Genomic DNA, 18,325 nt, shown 5'->3' on the forward strand with positions numbered 1-18,325 from the left:
GCCTGGGGTGTCTACCACCTCTTCAGGAAGCCTGTCCCAGGGACTGACCACCCTTTTGGTACAGAAATGGTTCCTCATGTCAGGTCTGAACCTCCCCTGACGCACACAGCTTTGAGCCGTCCCCATGTGCCCTGGCACTGGGCACCAGACAGAGGAGCTCAGCATCTCCCTCTCCATGTCCCCTCCTCAGGAAGCTGCAGAGAGCAGGGAGGTCGCCCCTCAGCCTCCTTCTCTCCAAACTAGACAAACCCAGAGTCCTCACCCACTCCTCACAGGACATGCCTGCCAGCCACTTCTGTAGCTTTGATTCCCTCCTCTGGATGCATTCAAGTACCTTCACGTCCCTTTTAAATGACAGGGCCTAATTTACAGGATTCTATTCTCATTTCATGGTTCTCCCCAGTACAGGAAAGGCATTAGTATGGCCACCGCTAATTCTATCCGGTTGTGCTATTTCTGCATGCATTTGCCTTCTGGGGTCCTTTGCAAAGAGGAAAGCATGGTCTTAAAATGCACTGTCTACCTGTTTGTTTTCAAACGTAACTCAAAACATAGATTTTAGCTGTTCTTAATAGTTTCTGTTATTAATTTTAAAAGAAAAATGATGTTCCTTTGTCAGTATTTTCATCCCACTGACGTTCTCGGGTGGGTATATAAAATCTGAAGTCATCAGTCCTCCTTTGCAGCTATCTTCCAGGCACGTAGGGATGCTTTAAGAGAGGCAGTTGCCCCTTCATGTCAGACAGCCGTCTGACCAGCCAACTCCTTACCCACATCAGCATTATCAGCAACAAATCCTGCTTTTCACTAAATGCCTGCAGAATTCATTTCAAAACTCAGCAACCTTTATTCACGCTCCTGGAGAATAAAGCTGCTCCTCACAAACAGCAGTGCCATGAACTGCATTGCACTGCCCCACCAGTGCTTTGTCTCCTGTAGCTTTTTCAGCATCTGGGCTGATTTGGCACTTTCTCCAATGAGACTTCCACACTAGAAGCTCAGTTAATGCCAGCTGTGGCTGTTTTCTTTGCTGGAGGCAGACATCCATTTTGAAAGTGACTGCACTGACAGCAGCAGCTTCATGTTCAGCGCCCACCCACACAGTTCATCCGTTGCTCACCTGGATGGAAGAGAGCTGGATCTGCTGGTCGTGACCATGTGGAGCTGGACTCCAGCAGGCTACCAGTGGGTGAAGGCCTTGTGAACACATCTCTCAGGTTCTACCCTTCATCCTTTGAGGCCATCAGATGTATGAAGCAGTGAAGTTCATGGTCAGATCATTGAATACAGATTGCAGAAAACCATCATTTAAGATAGGTAGGTTTCCTGCCTTCTTCAGAAGATAGATTTATTGTCCACATCATATTCTCGATTCCATGGCATCCATGAAGCAGAAAAAGCTGTGCCTTATGCTGTGCTTCTACGGCCCCCATACACCATACCAGCAGAAGCTCTGACAGAAGAGAGCCCCCCTACATCAATAGGCCATGCATGTGAAGAGCTGCAGGTAACACAACGTCAGGTGGAGCACCATGAGTTTCTGCTGCTGTTTGGGGACACTAGAGTGGGCAGGTGTTCCTGGAGGCATGAGCAGATCACAGGGTGACTATGAGTCACGAATGGGGTATGGGCAAATGCATTCTTTTGTGTCAGGCAAGATACTTCCATAGGAATGGCAGCATTGTGCAAAGCCCTGGTGAGAGCCCACCTGTCCCACTAGGGACCTTTCTCATTCCTTAGGTTCAAGAAAGAAAAGTTCCATCCGGGGTGAAGGCAAAGACTAAGCACTTGCTTAGGGGCGTGGAGGGCCTACAGAAGATGAGGACTAGCAGGAGCAAGACAGGCTGAGAGGGCTGCCATCTCTTTTGAGAAAGATAGCAAGCATGAAGGCCGAAAGAGGAGAAGAGTTCTTGAAGTGCAAGGAAAAAGATGGTCAAGAACATGAAACCATTCAGGACTTCTTGCCAAGAAGACGACTTCAGCATAAGCAGGGTAGTATCAAATGTCCCTTGGTGCATTTCTAAGGAAGGGTGGGGAAATCCTGCGTGCTCCCTACATCTCTGCAAAGTTCATGCAGAGGGAACCAAAAGCCTCCTTTTCACCTCTGGCATCCCCACATCCCAATGCATGTCTGTGGTGTAAAGGCCCTTCTTCACATAGCCTGGACGTGCAGGTGAATCTACAGGGACGCCCAGCAGCTGTGCCCAGTGCATGGCCACCAAGGGCAGGGACAGCCCCTGGGCCTCCTGGGCACAGGGCCTGCCTCGGGGCCAGCACCCCAAAGGCCTTCCTCCCAAGGGTGCTGGGCGGAGGGGCGGTGGGTGGGGCTGCGCATGGGGGGCCTGTCTGTCACCCCCCATGTCACAGTGCCATCACCCGGCAATGCAGCAGTCACAATGCCCCGGGGCAGGATAAAAGGGAGCACCCTGCTGTGTCCCCTGCCAGAGCTGGCCTGCGGGCAGCCCGAAGGCATCCCCGAGGGAGACCTTGAGGGGCCGGTGGGATTACTGGGAGGGGCTGAGGGAGGAAGAGCAGAGGCAGCACAAGGCTGGTGGAGGTTCTCTGCTGCAAGGATGGCTCCTGGTGGGGCCACCTTCAAAGCTCATCTGAGGGTCAGAAATCCTTTTCGGCTGGACAGCCATGGCCAGACCAAGGGAATGCCTTCTTGAGGACCCCTGCAGAGCTCGCCATCCTCATCTCCTGCAGAGCCAGGGGCAGCAGCTGTAAGAAAAGGGATGCAGAGATGTTGTCAGGGGTCCCTGGGCTTTGGGGCACCCATTGGTGCCCTGCCAGGCCTGGGAAGGATTCTCAACCCCAAGGTCAATCGGCCCGGGGGCATTTGGCCACACTGTGAAGCCCCCAAGGTGGCCCCAGGCTGAGGGAGAACAGGCCTTGGGCACCTCTGGGGAGGCGCGACCAGCCTGTGGGATGAGGGGACAGGTCTTGCTCAGGTGCTCAGGGAGTAGCCGATCGCCAGCCAGTGCTGGGGTCAGGAAGGAATTTTCCCCCGGGCAGATTGGCACTGGGCCCCTGGGGGTTTTTTGCCTTCCTCTGCAGCACCGAGCATGGCCCCTTGCCAGGGCTCCTCTGGCCCATTTTGGCCAGGTGCCTGCTGCTCGTGCTCCACAAAGGTGGCCCGCGGGCCCCGCATCCGGAGGGAGGAAGCTTTTTTGGACCCCAGGGCAAGCCTTTGTGGTGGTCCCTGGGAGCTGCTTCTTTTCCTCTGTAGCATTGAGCACAGCCCCTTGTCAGGGCTTCTCTGGGCCCTTTCCGTTTGGTTCTTGCCCACTGCTCTTGCACCTCCCAGTGCCCTGGCTCTCTCGGGCTCTCTTGCCCAGTGCAAGTTGGTAGCAGGAGCAAGCTCTGCTCTTCCCTTGGCTCCACTTCCCCAGGGGTTCTGGCTTGTGCACAACAGCCTGTGCTTGGAAGGGCTCCAGGCTTGCTGCCCCAGCCAAAGCTGCCACTTTCCAGCTCTCCCTGTGTGCAATACCAGCACCAGGCAGGCATGAGAGCACTTTTCATTGCCACTGGCCAAGAAGAACAGCAGTGGAGCCAGTTTTGGAAGGCAAATGCATGTCATCGATACGTGTCATACTTTGGAAAATACCCCACGGTACCACACACCTTCTTTTGTGTGTGGTTGGTACCGATGCTCATTCTTCAAGTTCTCTCACTCTTCAGGCAACAGGGACTGCTTGGCCTGTGTTCCTGCTGCTACTTGCCGTGGCTCTGTGGCTTTCCCTTTCCAGGCTGCAAAGGAAGTTTTTTCCAGCTGAACTGAAGAATGCATCAGCCTGCTCCTGGCTACATGTGCGTGGTGTTAGTGCTTGTCAGCACTGGCTCTCAAACGGATTCAGAGAAATAAAGTCCTGTTTCCACTTGTAACCTTTGTGTTTTGTGTCCCTGAAAGTGTTTCTGGAGCTGAAAACCCCCTGGCATTTCAGGCAAATAACAGCCTCCTCATTATTTGGCTCATGGTGAGCGCAGGGAATAGGAGTAGAATAGTTCAAGCGGAAGGGACCTACAATGACCTTGGAGCCCAACTGCCTGACCACTTCAGGGCTGACCAAAAGCTAAAGCATGGCATTGAGGCTATTGCCCAAATGCCTCTTACACACTGACAGGCCTGGGGTATTTACCACCTCTCCAGGAAGCCTGTGACAGGGACTGACCACTCTCTTGGTACAGAAATGGTTCCTAGTGTTGGGTCTGAACCTCCCCTGACGGATGCAGCTTTGAGCCATTCCCATGCGCCTTGACCCTGGGTCCCAGAGAGAAGAGCTCAGCACCTCCCTCTCCACGTCCCGTCCCCTTGAGTTAAGATTGATTCTTAACTGAATCCCCAGCTGTTTTGAAAGACCTCTGTCTGATGTTCCAGTTGTCTCAAAATCAGATTAGTGTTACAGCTTAAAAAAACCCCAAACCCAAACGCTTTGTATTCGCCACATATATCTAGTGTAATAATTATATAAAATATTATATAGCATATAATAATATAATATACTGTGTTATATTAATAACATATACTGTATGGTAATATTAATATATCTTAATATATGAAATATAAATAAAACAAAGACAAAAACTGAAAGTGATTTCAACTGAGTCTCTCTTTAAAAACAAGTATGAATTAGGTTGTGTGGTTAAGAACATCCTTAAATATAATTTTAAATTCCTAACTTTTAGTAAGCTTGAAGCTTTACTTCCAGAAAGTTATTTTTTTCTTTGGCCTCCAGATCCCTCATAGTATTTATGACCACTCCTAGAGGTTTAAAAAAACCAAGTCTTTCAGTTGACAGTAAATGGAACTCACAGAAAAAAATATGGTAATCTTTGAAGTGTTCTGGCTTGTTCAAAATGTTAATTTCCACAATCATTATTGGAAAGTTTGAATAATAGGTAGTTGACAGACCCACATAGCATTACCCTTTTGGAGAGTCTCTTCTGTTCACAACCCAAGTTTTTGATTCTTTCTTCGAATTGTACTGAACCAGAAATAAACTGCCTCTGCCCTACCATCAGAGGTAACCTACCTAACCTGTAAAATGGGCACTACCTCCATGCGATTTTAGAAGTCTCTTCTCTTTTTTTACACTGCTGTGCAAGACTTAACCAACCTGCCACAGCCCTTTAAACTGTCCCTGATATTCACCTCATAATTCCTGTAGGAGACAGGTGTGATGTGGTGCAAAACTGAGCAACGTAGGATTTCTAACATGCATCTCTTTCTTCATCTGGAGATATAGAAATGACAGGAGGCCTCTTAAGCAGAAGTGTGGTTCACGTTGATGGCCTTATAACAGAAAAATAATTTTGCAAAGCTGCCCTGGGTAGTTGGTGTACCATTTAATATGCCTATGTGTAGAACAGGGTGATCAGAGTTCTTGCAGGCACTCACTGTTGTTGCTCTTTGGCTGATGGATTTTAATTTATATTCAATGTTCTGTGTAATATTCAAATCTCAGATGTAGCCATTGTATTTAAAGGACCCCTTTTTCTTCAGGTTCATGCGTGTGTGTAAACATGCTAGGAGAAACTTCAGCATATGTTAAACACTGATTGTCACACTTGCATGTCTTGCATACATACAGTGCTGCTTCAAATGTTTTTCTTCACTATGGATCATCACAGTCTTTCTCTAAAGATGACAAGAGAAGGTAACTTCCAGAAAGCACTGTATGATTCAACTCTGGTTTCTGGAAACTTGTTTGCAGTTGTTCTGGCAAGCGTGGGGTTGATTGAACTTCAGGGCCTTTGCATGTGTGGTAGTTTTGCTGGAAAGAAATATTTACTATTTAGTAGTATTATACATGTGTTTTCATTTTTTCACTTTTTAGGTGTGTTGAATTTCAATCCTGATCCTGCTGATTCCATTCCAGGAGAAAGACAACCTACAGATATAAACTGGGTAAATAAAGATAGGAAAGACTTTAACAGTAGTCAGAATAGAAGTAATTTACCATTTCCTAGTCTGTCTTCTGAAAGAGGTACAGATTATGAAAGCTCTTCCACAAAGCATCATGGCTTTTGTAATGCAGAAAGTCAGTATGGGAATTCTGAAGACTTCCACCAATATTTTGGTACCAGTAAAAGTTTGAAGAATCACAACTTGCAAAGCCAGAGATGGCACAGATCAAGAAACGACAGCACGTGTGCAAGAAGTAAGATAAGGCAAAGTACTGCTGATGCTGCTGCAGGTCCAGGAATTTCAGACGCTGCATTTGTACCTGGGAGAAGAGCACCTCCAAGAGGGCACAATGACTTTCTCTCCTCAGAGAGTGACAGGGAGGTACCTAATGCAGATAGCAGAGGAGCAAAGCCAAAGAAAACACATCTGATGCACGCATCTGGCAGAGGTTTCAGGGAGAAGGGAAAGCAAGTACATGACCGAGAGAAAAGAGTGAGCTCTAAGCAGAAAGTGGAGCTGTTTGAAAATATTCCGTCTTTGGATTTGACTCAGTCTGACTCTTCAGAATCATCTGTTGGAAAGGCATTCTGTGACGCACCCATTGGTAGCGGGGATGAGCAGAAAGGCTACAATTACGTAAACAAAAGATATCCCCGGAAGCCTGTGTGGAATAAACCCCCGGTAGAAAAGCAGTGTCAGAAAAGGCATGATTCTCACTGTAGTAAAAATACGAAAGTAGGTAAGAAATCTGCTCTTGCCTATACTCCAAAGGATAAAAATGAGAGGAAGAAAGAATTCTCTGTTCACAAAAATGATGAAAACTTGACCAGTGAAATCAGGCATCAATTGTCTGATTCTGTCAGATGTAATGGAAGAAAGTTCCTGCTAAAGGGGGATCAGACACCTGCACTTCATTTCAGCTGGACCCAGTACTGGAAAAAGCAGAGTGATGTTCCAAAAAACAAAGAAACTCATACAGGTAAACTTTCTGGGCTGGCCTGTACCCCTGTATTAAAGATATGATCTTGAATAATTTACACTGCCTTCACATTTGACTAGCTGAAGGGGCTTACTATTTTACATGAGGTCAGTGGCAGTTTCAGAGCATAGAACTCAATGTAAATGGGTGGTTTCTGAGTGGGGAGGTGTTCTGTAAGTTTACTAGGGAAGACACAGATTTTGTTTAAAGTTTTGGTTGGGTTTTTTGGTTGGTTTTTTTGTTTGTTTTTTTTTGTTTTGTTTTACTGCCAAAGTGCAAATGATGGCCTGGTCAGGCGCCGTGTTCAAACATGTTGCGGTAGCGGGGAGTAAAATTCTGAACATTCTGAACAACGGAACTTGGGAGGGACAATCCTAAAACTGATTTGCGCAGGATAAGTGTTCTCATGTTTTATGTAGAAGTTAGAAAATGCCAGAGAGAGGAACTGTGTTTTGCTCCTAACTGGATTTTTTGCTCTTTTTTTTTTTTTTGCAACGGTAGTAAAAGGTAATTAGAAATAGAGAAAGTCTCTGGATACTATTTTTGGAAGTTGAGATTAGAAACATGTGCCGTTGTCAGTGTAAAGCAGGCCCACAGGTTTTGACCATCTTGAGTGAATTTTGTGCCAACTCATACCATTTGGGACTTAAAATATTAAATGGAAATCAGCTGAATCTCTTCAGTGCCATGATAGTGATTTCTGTTTCTAGCCAACCAAGGTAGCTTTTTCTTACTGTTTTAGATAAGCACTGAGAAAATAGTCTCATGTGATTCATAGCACCCAGAAGTCCTTTTTTTTGGGGGGGGGTCCCTTTGACAAACACTAAGAATTGTATTTAGTTGTTTTTTACAAAGCATCTCAAGCTGATCTCCTGCTGCCCAGGATGATGGAGATGGGTAGACTACTTCCTGTTATGTTAACTCTGGTAGTGAATCTTGAAGATTTTGCTTCCCAGAGTCTCTTTTCAGAGCTGTGAATGTGGTAGCGTAATCAGAAAGCGTAAGATAGCTTCATTCAGAAACTTTGTTCCCTTAGGACAAGCTCAAGGATCAAGATCCTATATTAACTTTCATGCCCCTGCATTCTATTTGATTCATAAAATTAAAGATACCTCAATCTTTCTTCCAGCATTATTATTAAATGAAAAACATCATGTGCAATAAGCAGGAAGAGAAGTAGTAATCTTTTACAGGGCACTTAAGGAACTTCCCCCTCCAAAATGGCAGTCTGTCTTCACATGCTTTAGTTGGGAGCTATGTTGGAAACAGTATCTGCCACTGTTTTCAGGGGACCGAGTCTGTGCCTTTTAACCATTTATTGGACAGACAGCTATCCTTTCTGAGCATAGTATAGCTGTAGTCTTTTGGAGAAAATTAATGTTTTAGGTGGGCATGCTTTCTTTGCAGCAGGTAATATTCATAGGGTACTGGAAACAGAAGAGACTGTTAATTCTAAATCTTGTGATGCTTGATGCATGAGGGCTGGAAGAGAAGCTTGAAAGTGCTTATATCCTATGAAGGCAAACAGTGTTAACGCTTCCAACTTTCCAGGCATCTGTGGGCTTGCTTTCAGTCATGTGTGGTTCAAGCACATTTTGAATTGATAGTAATTTTTCTTTTGTTATTTTTATTTTTTTCATTCTTCATTATGAGTTCTAACTTCTCTTGTATTGGCACCATCTGAAAATGGTACATTTTACACTTTACACTTGTAAAATTCTGTGGGCATAGAGCAAAGAGCATTTCTAAGGTGTATTTGGTAGCTGTACCTTGATGGGAGAGAGTTAATCTGGCAGAACTGAAGTTGTGGGGTGCCTTTGTTATGGTTGCACTAACTGTTTTCAGGCTGTTTTGTCTTTTATGTGGAGTTCTTGCTTTGTTTTCAAAGTAGTTTTCCACTTCCTTTCATATGTTTCAAAAGGCCTTGTACTTGGACTATTGTTTCCCAGGGATTCCACTCCTAAAGCAGTCTGTTTGAGGTGCTTATTTCTGTAATGGAGGTAATTCACTGTTAATATTTGTTGTGTGGTCTTCCAGGAGTACTTGAGGATGGGAATTAAATTTCGTTTTGACTGAAGCTTCTGTAGTCAAGAGCTTTAAGCTTTTTGGTGTAAATTTTAAGGGAAGATAAGTTCTCCATGTAAAGTGATGAGTAAAATCTCAAACTTCTGCCGAGCTTAAAACTGTTGACTAATTTGTAAGATCGGAGTGATTGGTGTTCATCAACAGGAATTGGTGTTGCTGGTTTTATGGGAATCTCATACTCCCTTTTCCTGCTCTGAAACTAGAGAAATGCGTACAAATATCAAACCGGAATATTCCAGGAGTAGACTAATACCTTGCTTATAGCCACACAGGAAGAATAAGTTCTGTTATAATTTAAATGAAATCTTGGAATTTCATTTGAATTTTGTTTCTCAGCTAGTGGATGTTTCATGCTCAAGTAACATGTTTTGTTTGCAGGGTCGTTGATTGAACAGCTGACCACAGAGAAGTACGAGTGCATGGTATGCTGTGAGGTGGTCCGAATAGTAGCCCCAGTGTGGAGCTGTCAGAATTGTTACCATGTATTCCACCTGAATTGTATTAAGAAGTGGGCACGATCACCAGCTTCACAAGCTGAAGGTTGGTGTTCTCTCTTGCACGCACTTTCTCTCTCGACTGTATGTAATAGCAAAGTTAATGTGTTTCTTCTGTTGGAAAACTACTCATAAATACTGTCTAAGGTAACCAGTAAGATGTAAATAAATCAAGTTTTAAGTAAAAAATGTTTTTTATTTTTCAGGGTTCTTTGGATGCGTTGCATAATCCTCCTAACAGTTCAATTCTTTCTAGTATTCTAGCTAAAACTAATTTCCAGGTTTGGATATATAAGATCACCCAAAGAAATCAGTGCATCAAGGTGCAAAGCTCTGTGCTTTGCTGTGTTTTTACACACCAAGAAAGGTCCCATCTTCTCTCACCTGTCCTTGGCTGAGCAGTCAAACAGAAGAAGCACTCCAAGCATTGGTTGTCTGCTTTTACTCAACCACTTCTTAGTTCTGTCCTCAGATAAAGTACGCTGGAAATCCATCATGATGCCATGCAGAGAAATGTAATTCAGAGAAGACAGAAAGCTTCTGCCTTTGTCATGGGCTTAAGCTGTTTCAGATTCTTTGTATTATACCATTTTTTGAAACTCTTATGCCACTACATTCTGCCCTTTGAATGCTTTGATGTAAGTTAAGGCTGAATTGCAGCCTCTCTGCTGTGTTCAGTTGTGTGTGTAGACACACTCTGAAGACTGTAATGTTAATCTTGGAGTAGGGTTAATTTTTTTTCTATGCCCTGCTTGTTTAGCTTTTACCGTTCTTCATATGTCTTTCTCTCTCTCTCTGGGCAGACTGAGGAAATGTAGTCTGTCAGCTGCTTGCAGGTGTTTGAGAGAAGTTCTTGCAGACTGTAAATCTCTTGCAGAAAGGTTTGGTTGCAAAGTTCTTGGATTTCTGAAGGTGCATAGGAAGACTTTTGTGTAAGGCTGGTCATGCTTCATGCTGACAGTAGAAAGGAAGTTACAATTATCAGTACAAGATTTGAAACACAAAGGCACTGGAATGTTTGAGAAGGGAACAGATTTTTGGGTAAGACTGAGATCCTAAGCCAAACTCCTAGCTGTTTTTCTGTCACCTTCTGTCCTGGTCAGGAGGAGGAGGGGGAGGAGCTTTGCTGGACATCACTTCACCATCATATGGAAAGATTCTTTCCTATAAGGAAGAACACGACTTGCACCTTAGCATGCATTTTTACTAATATTTTGAATTACGTCTTGGAGGAATGTGATGTTTACATATTGCACAGCTAAGGTCAATCTGATTAAAATACCCACATTGCATACAAGATCTTTTGTTTTGTTATGTTTGTAAAGGGGAAATGATTGTCTCTTGCCCCCTTCCTTCTTCTACTGCTTTTAAAAACTGATAACTTCAGTGGTGTTTGACTGTGCCCTTACATTGATGGAACAAAAGTTTAAGCCGTTTAGTCCCTTCTTTGCAGGGAAGGCAATTTTCCTGGTATTTCCATTTTGTCTGGAAGGATTGGAGGTATTTATTACAACTGTCTCTGTTCTGCTCCCTCTGCTACCTCTGCCTTCCAGATCAACTAGTGGTCTGTACCACTCCAATATTGGCCTCTAAGATGGCTTCTGTGTTTCAGAGGTCAGAATATTAATCAACTTGCCCTTTTTTTTTCTTTTTTTCCTAAGCCATGCTGTTCAAGGACTGAAGCCATTCTGTGTGCCTTGGATATTACACAAATGTTGTCACTTTTTTGTTATAGGGACAAAAGCTTTTGATTGTGTCTAGCTGAGAAGTCAAAGCAATAATTTGTTCTGATACAGATTATCTTGTTGGAGAACTGTGTAAGACCTTTTAGAGATGGTAAACTGAAACTGTCAGTGTTGATTCTAGTATGTTCTACTGCAGTTCAAGTGGCTGAAATCTTCTGTTTGGAGTTCTTACGTACCTAGCATTGTATATATGTTGAAAATTCCTGCTGTACTGCTGCCTTTGGAAACAGCTTTTTAGCATTCCCTCTTTATTCCAGCAGACTTGTTTGGATCCTGTCTTACGTAATCACCTGTGACTCATCTAGGCAAGCATGCAAAGAGGAGACTTGCTTGTTTGAAACTGCGCATAAAGATCCCTAGTCTGTATATATAATTCCCAGCTCTTCCTACTCAAGGTTCTTTTGAGCCAAATAATCCTTTAGGATTCTGGAAGCTGAGGAGACGGTTCAGTGTGCCTTATGACTACAGGTATGCGATAGGAAGGGGCAGGGTGGTGGTCACGCTACTATTGTCCCAAAAATCAGTGTTCTTTTTACCTGGTGTGCAAAGAGCCGAAAACCACACAAGAATCGAGATATTTGTTTAATTCCAGTTCTGCGCAGAAAAGGGTACTAGGTGGTCACTCCACAAAGCTAGCAGCCCTTTGGGGAAATAAGCTGGTTCTTCTATACATAAATAACAACAAAGAAACTACAGTAAAGATTGCTTAGTCATTCCTTACTCCTGACTTCACATATGAAAACAGAAATTTACCATTCTCTTATCCTACTGTCTTTGAGATTAGTTTGGTGTCACCAAGGTCTGATGCCACCACACTCGTCATCTACACAAGCCCACCTAATTGTGAAACCTGGAATTTTTGTGACTGTTAACGCTTTTCTGCTGACAAGATTACCACAGATAAAGATTTTTGTGGCTGAAAGTGCTACAAATTGGGATGCTTGCAATTCGAAAGTGTATGGAAAAAATATTGATAAATAATTACAAGTAAGGAATCTTTTTATCCTAGAAGGGGGGAGCGAATAGGAAATACTAGAACAATCTCTAGCAAACAGGAGTGAGTTATGTTGATTTTGCTTAGTCAACTGTCCTTTTGGTGTCTTTAGTTGGAATTCTGCCTACTTTGCTCCTGTTCATGAGAGTGGAACATTGATTCTGTAGGGTCATCCTCATTCTCACTTTCCTCAGTAATCAGGATTTGTAAGGAGTGGTTGTAGAACCACTCCTTATAAATGTTGATGTCAGGAGTCATCCTACTGTCATTCTATCCTACTGTAATTGCATCTGAATCTGTGAAGAAACCTTTTATTTGTTGTATATTTGGAGGAAAGCAACTGTGCATGTTCCTTGTGGGTGAACCCCTGTGAATGTAGTTATGTCTTAGAGGAGCAAAGGATAATCAATGATTAAGAAGAACGAAATATATCTTGAAAGGCTGTTTTGCTTGGTAAAAGGTTCCTATTTTACAAGGAGCCTCACTGTACTCTAGAGAAGCTGTTGCTTGTAGAGGACTAGGCATCCTGCTCCAGGAGACATGTTGATAGGAGAGGCCTTCTGCTGATCTGAAGCTTTGATGATAGGCTTACCTTCACCGCTTTTGAAAAACGTTATGTTGTTGATGTAATACTTAAGTATTCTGTACAAAGTGATCCCCTAGGGAGTCCCTTAGGGTTTAGTATGCTAGCTTTGAAAGGAGCCATGTAAGGTGCTGACAGCTTTGTTGGCAGATGCCCCTTTCAGTCCCCTGCTGCCACTTTTACCTGGAGCTTTTAACGCTTCTCTCTGAGGTGCTTCTTTCTGAGATGCTTCAGTTTGTTGCAGTCAAATAAAAAAAAGTCTTGGTCAGGAAATACAGACTGGTCTTCAGCATGAATATGGGCATATACACTCCTTGTGCCACTGTCCTACAGCCGCTCAGCCCAGAGCTGTGCAGCTCTCTGCAGCAGTCTTGGTGGCACAGTGCTACAGGCCAGGATAATGAGAGGTATGAATACGCACCAAGTGTTGGAAAGAATAGACGTGCTTTAGATTGGCATTTCAAAAGTGTCAAGGCAGCCTATAATCTGGATCATTTCCAGTTTGTGACAATCATTACTGTTGTGCATTATGATGGTTAAAAGTCTCCAATCCAATTGACAGCGAACCCAGGTGTGCCTGTCGTTGCGGTGCAGTTGTTGTCACACACAGGGTTTCCTGTTTGCAATCCCTCCTGCATTCAGAATGTGAAAATATGATAAATCCTGATCGTATTTCTTAATCACGAAGAACAGTTCTAGCATCACAGCTTTATTAATTTACCAGCACTGAATTGATTGGTTAGGGCAGACAGTGAGAGCTATTCAGTTTATATATTTTTATTTCTATATATAGATAGATAGAAAAATCTTTCTCTCTCTTCCCTGCCCCCTTTGTGTTCAGTAGTGCTCTCACACAGGTATTCTTCATAGCTGGGTATGTACTGAATTTGGGAAACATCTTTATGAACATCGCTTTCCTTACACAGAAGTTCTTCCTTTACTGCTAACCAACACCCTCCTGAAATACAGAAGCAAGAAGACTACTATTTAATAAAATACTAACTTGAAGAATACCAAGTCAATAGCTAGGTGTTGTCACCTTTAAATTAATTGAAGTAGATTATTCTGGTTTGTATAGCACTAATTTATTCTGAACATGAAGTGATACTAAATTGGTCTTGTACAACACAGGTAAACTCCTAACATGAAAGGATAACAAAAAAGAAAATACAAGTGGTGCTTAAGACTGTAGGTAATTATATTTTTCTCAACAATTTCCCACACTTTTAACGCTTTTTTTCCTCACATCATTAGGTATGGTGAAGACTCTGTATTCTAGTACAATGTCTTATAACAGGGTACGTGATAATAGAAAAAGTGAAATTTTAAGATTTGTTCTTGCATCTGTATAAAGTTGGAGCCTGGTCAAATGAAGTACTACTGTTGTGTTTATCTTGATACTTTATAAAATGCACTTTTATTAACCTGCTTTCTCACCACTTCTGAGTAAATGGAAAAACTTAGTTTGGTTGGAGCTGTGGTAAGAAACAAGGCAAGAGCGCTTACTCTATGTTTGTGAATTAACTCCTTTATTTACTTCATGTCATTTTTATCTTTAATTTTTTTGTCTACAGATGGTAATAGTGGTTGGAGATGTCCAGCGTGTCAGAATGCTTCTACGCAAATTCCTAAAACTTATACTTGTTTCTGTGGTGAGTTTCTGGCTTACTTTTGCAAAGAAAAACAAATTTGCCATTTTGATTCTTTTTTTTGAATGTGAGTTCTGTTATTGCTGCTTGTTTGCCTACATCCCTGAAATTTAACCTCATTTAAAACTTTATTGACACTGGAAGGTGGCTGCTCAGAGAATCACACATATGTTGCTTCAAACATTTAAAAAATGAAATGATAAATCATAAATGATAAATATTTTTGTATTACTAGGTAGAAATAGTGATTTTCATTGAATAATGATAGAATTAGGGTACTGTCCTACAAACTTTCCTTCTGTAGAATGACTGAAATAACCTGCATGTGTTATGTCTTTTTTTGTGGCAAGATACACCAAAGTAATACACAATTCAATCATACAACTATCTAAACCTTTAAATTGATTTAGTACTTTTGTCATTTATGTTGACTGGAGACACCTACAGGTTAAAAAGGAAATTCAGACTTTTCAGACCTTTATGTAGATAAATGTTTAATAAATGGGGTAAATGAAGTGGGTACAACATTCACTAAGCTGTAAGTATATGACAAAAAGGAAGAAATTACTTATGTTACTTAATTGCATACATGCAAATAAGTTTCGTTTGGGATTTATACTTGTGAAATTTGTGTTGATTTCATGTAGCTTTCCCTTCCTTAAGTCAGTCACTGGGCAGTTTCACCTCGCTTTCTGCAAAACAGAATATTCTGGAATTGAGACAGGAACTGGGAGTCAGTGAATTTGCTCTAAAGAAACTAGACTTACGCTGTAATAGGCAACAATTTTATCTAAAGTTCTTCTTATCTAAATGTGTCGGTGAGTCAGCTAAGAACATGCAATGCAGGTAAGACAGTTTTTGTATGACAATGTGTGAAGTCTTATGAGTAAAGGGATAATAATTCAGTTAGAATTAATGTTTTGATTCCAAATGAAAATTACACTTTTAAAATGGGTCTGTTAAATAGAAAAGAAGTTCTGCCTAGGCTTAAAGGCTGTTTCATAGTTTTGATAGAGCTACAGTAGGGACCTTGAGTTTTCCACAGTGTTAATATTAGCAGAGCACCATATTGGAATGTAAGACTTTAATCTTCTATAGATAATTTTACATCAGTGATGCAGCATTTGGACATCACCGGTTGCTTATGTAAAGCTATCATTTGATGCAAAATGTTAACTGTGTTGAGTGTGGTTGTCTGGGTTTTTTTCGCTATTCCATGAGGAAATTCCTAGCTTATTTTTCCTCTGAATGTTCTAATTTTCAGGATTTTCCTGGGTATTCAACTAGTTTAATTGAAACTTAGATGAATAAATGCCATCTGTGGTGTTTATTTGTATTTTCCTAACTTGCTACTTGTAGAATATACAAAGGAGTACTAAAAGAGTTAAAATGATATGTCACCAAAAATACTTGGTGTTTTCAATTGTTGCCAGTCGAATTTGTAACCTTGTCTCAGTTGCTTCATTGTTAATTTAATTCCCCTCTTGCAGAGAACCAAATTAGCTTTGCATGTGTTAACCATGGCAGTTAACTTTAATCCTGATGACCTTCGCATGCCCTTGGAGGTCTGAGATTTGCTAACAGTGTGTCAGATTAATTAAAATATGGTTTAAATGCTTATCTGAAATACAGAATACTTGAAGCTAACACACTGGATTTATCATTACTTGTTCAAGACTTCCTGCTACAGTCATCTCAATGTCAGTCTTTTAATGTTTAGATTTATGTAGAGTCTGCTTCTTTTTAGAGAAGTGGCTTTTATAATTTGCTCAGTCATTTCATTCTGCTCCTATTCCCTGTCAGTTACCAGCTAAATCTTGTTTTCTGGGAATGGTGTCATCTTTTTTTTGTTAGTTCAGTTTTTGGTTTTTTTTTTCTTCTGCATTGAGGTAGCAAGGGAGTTTCACCCTTTAATTTTCTTACCTACTATGCAGCCTGACCAACTAAAGGGGGCTTTTAATTTTATTGTATTTTATCTGTTTAATTTAATGTAAAATACCAGCTACCTAAGTGCCTGCTAAGAGCAGAGAAGGAAGGAATCTTCTGGAGCTCGATATTCTAGTGGCACTTACTTTTAAAGAAGCTGAGTATATATCAGCACTGAAAGCAGAGAAAAACATAAAACATCTTGTGTCATTTTGTTTTTCAAAGACGACTGCTGCCAGTGTTGAAAATACAGCTTTTTCTTTTTAGTGTGATATTTTTCCCAAATTCAGTATTGTATTCAAGGCAATAAATATGTTTTTGTCTCTGACACCATTTAGGGAAGGTGCACAATCCTGAATGGAACAGAAATGAAATCCCACACAGCTGTGGGGAGCTTTGTGGAAAGAAGAGACAGTGTTTGGACTGTCCACATCTTTGTAACATGTAAGTAAATGTTTATTGTATAAACAGTGAAATGATCTAGAGAAAATTTCTGAAGCTTGTATTTGGATATGTTCTTTACTATAAGATATGCTTAGAGGTGTATTTGGTTTAGAGCTCAGCTGAAGCCTGGAAGAAAGGGAGACTGTTTGTGTTTGTATGTCTCGAGTGAGTTCATATGAGAGCATGAACAAGAGGTCAACAACAATAGTTGTAGCAACATTTCCATCATATTTTGGGAACTGAACCAGCTGCCTGACTTGATTTCAAGAACTGTCACTGAAGTAGAGAAATAATAGTGAATAGAAGTAATTTTAAACATGAATCCAGTGGTCCACCAGATGTTTTAGGTGCTGCTTTTCCTGTAATAGTGTTTGTATATCTTAACCTAAGAGCAATGGTACTTGGTTAAACTGAAGGACCGTTTCTATCCTTTATTTCTTTTTCTTTTCTTTGGCTTGTAAAGTGTTGAGGGTAAGAAGGCATTATATGTATTTATCTATCTGTTGACACCACCAGATGGTTGAACAAGAATCCCTCATGGAAGTCTTAATCAGTATATGTAACTCGGATTGTTTTTGCTAACATTCATTAGTATAATTCAATGAAGAGAGGCAAAGAAGAGCAATTCTGTTTTCAGTTTTGCATGTTTTCCTTTAGGTCTTTTTTTCATCAGTGTTGTAGTATTATATTGATAAGGGTAACAGCACTAGGTAAGCTTTTTCAATGTGTAAATGTGCTTCCTAGTCAGAAAAAGATACCTTGTTCCTAATGTGTCTAGCTTCATTTTCCACGTATGGACGTTGGTTCATAATGCCTGTTCATATTTCTGTTTTGAGAAATTTTTAATAGTCAGAAGCAATTGTTTCTGCTCTTGGTATGCAACCAAAAAACTTCAGTCATTCTGAATCGAAGAAAACTCAGTAACAACAAAGTGTTATGAAGCAGGTATTCTTTGTTGCGGTGCCGGGCAGCACGGGGGATAGCTCCTTCCATATATGCGCACACAAGCGTTAGGATTCTTGCCTTATATTTACAGCTTTAATACATATTTATTCCATTTCTAAGAAAAGGTCGAGTTATTAGAATAACTTCCAGGAATTCATTAACATACCTTCCTCCCATAGTCCCACCTCAGTCCGCCCAAGTTATGCCTCCATTGGTGATCGCTGGCAGTCGTTGGGGATGAAGATCTGAGTCTTCCTCATGGTTAAACTCTTGAACTTGTCCTGTGGCGCATGCCCTGTACCATCCTGGGTCTTTTCCTTCTTGCGAGCTGCCCTCCTTATCTCTCCCACTCAGTCCTTTGTGTTCCTTGAGCCCCACAGTCTGATTGGAGGATTCCACCTGGTGTCCTTCACTTGGCTAACTTTGCTTCCTTCTTATCTCTAAAGGCTACTTAGTTAGTCAGCAGTGGATACATACATACATACACATACTTCATTACAAACCGGCTTTATTCTTTATTACAACTCCAATGAATTGATTTTACACTTTTCCCGAGGTTTACTAAAACTCAGA

At 41.7% G+C, this 18,325-nt stretch overlaps 1 protein-coding gene across 1 annotated transcript in view; it reads left to right on the forward strand.

Moving 5' to 3' along the window:
* NFX1 (nuclear transcription factor, X-box binding 1) overlaps positions 1 to 18,325 on the forward strand; it is a 71,823-nt gene that overhangs the window by 6,267 nt on the left and 47,231 nt on the right. Inside the window, exons 2-5 of the mRNA XM_086467776.1 lie at positions 5,838 to 6,887; positions 9,351 to 9,512; positions 14,363 to 14,440; positions 16,702 to 16,807. Coding sequence (XP_086323902.1) covers positions 5,838 to 6,887; positions 9,351 to 9,512; positions 14,363 to 14,440; positions 16,702 to 16,807 — 1,396 coding nt within the window. The remainder of the gene's footprint in view (positions 1 to 5,837; positions 6,888 to 9,350; positions 9,513 to 14,362; positions 14,441 to 16,701; positions 16,808 to 18,325) is intronic.

This window comes from Leptosomus discolor, chromosome 7 (assembly GCF_034619465.1).
Source record: "Leptosomus discolor isolate bLepDis1 chromosome 7, bLepDis1.hap2, whole genome shotgun sequence".
Taxonomy (NCBI): Eukaryota; Metazoa; Chordata; class Aves; order Leptosomiformes; family Leptosomidae; genus Leptosomus; species Leptosomus discolor.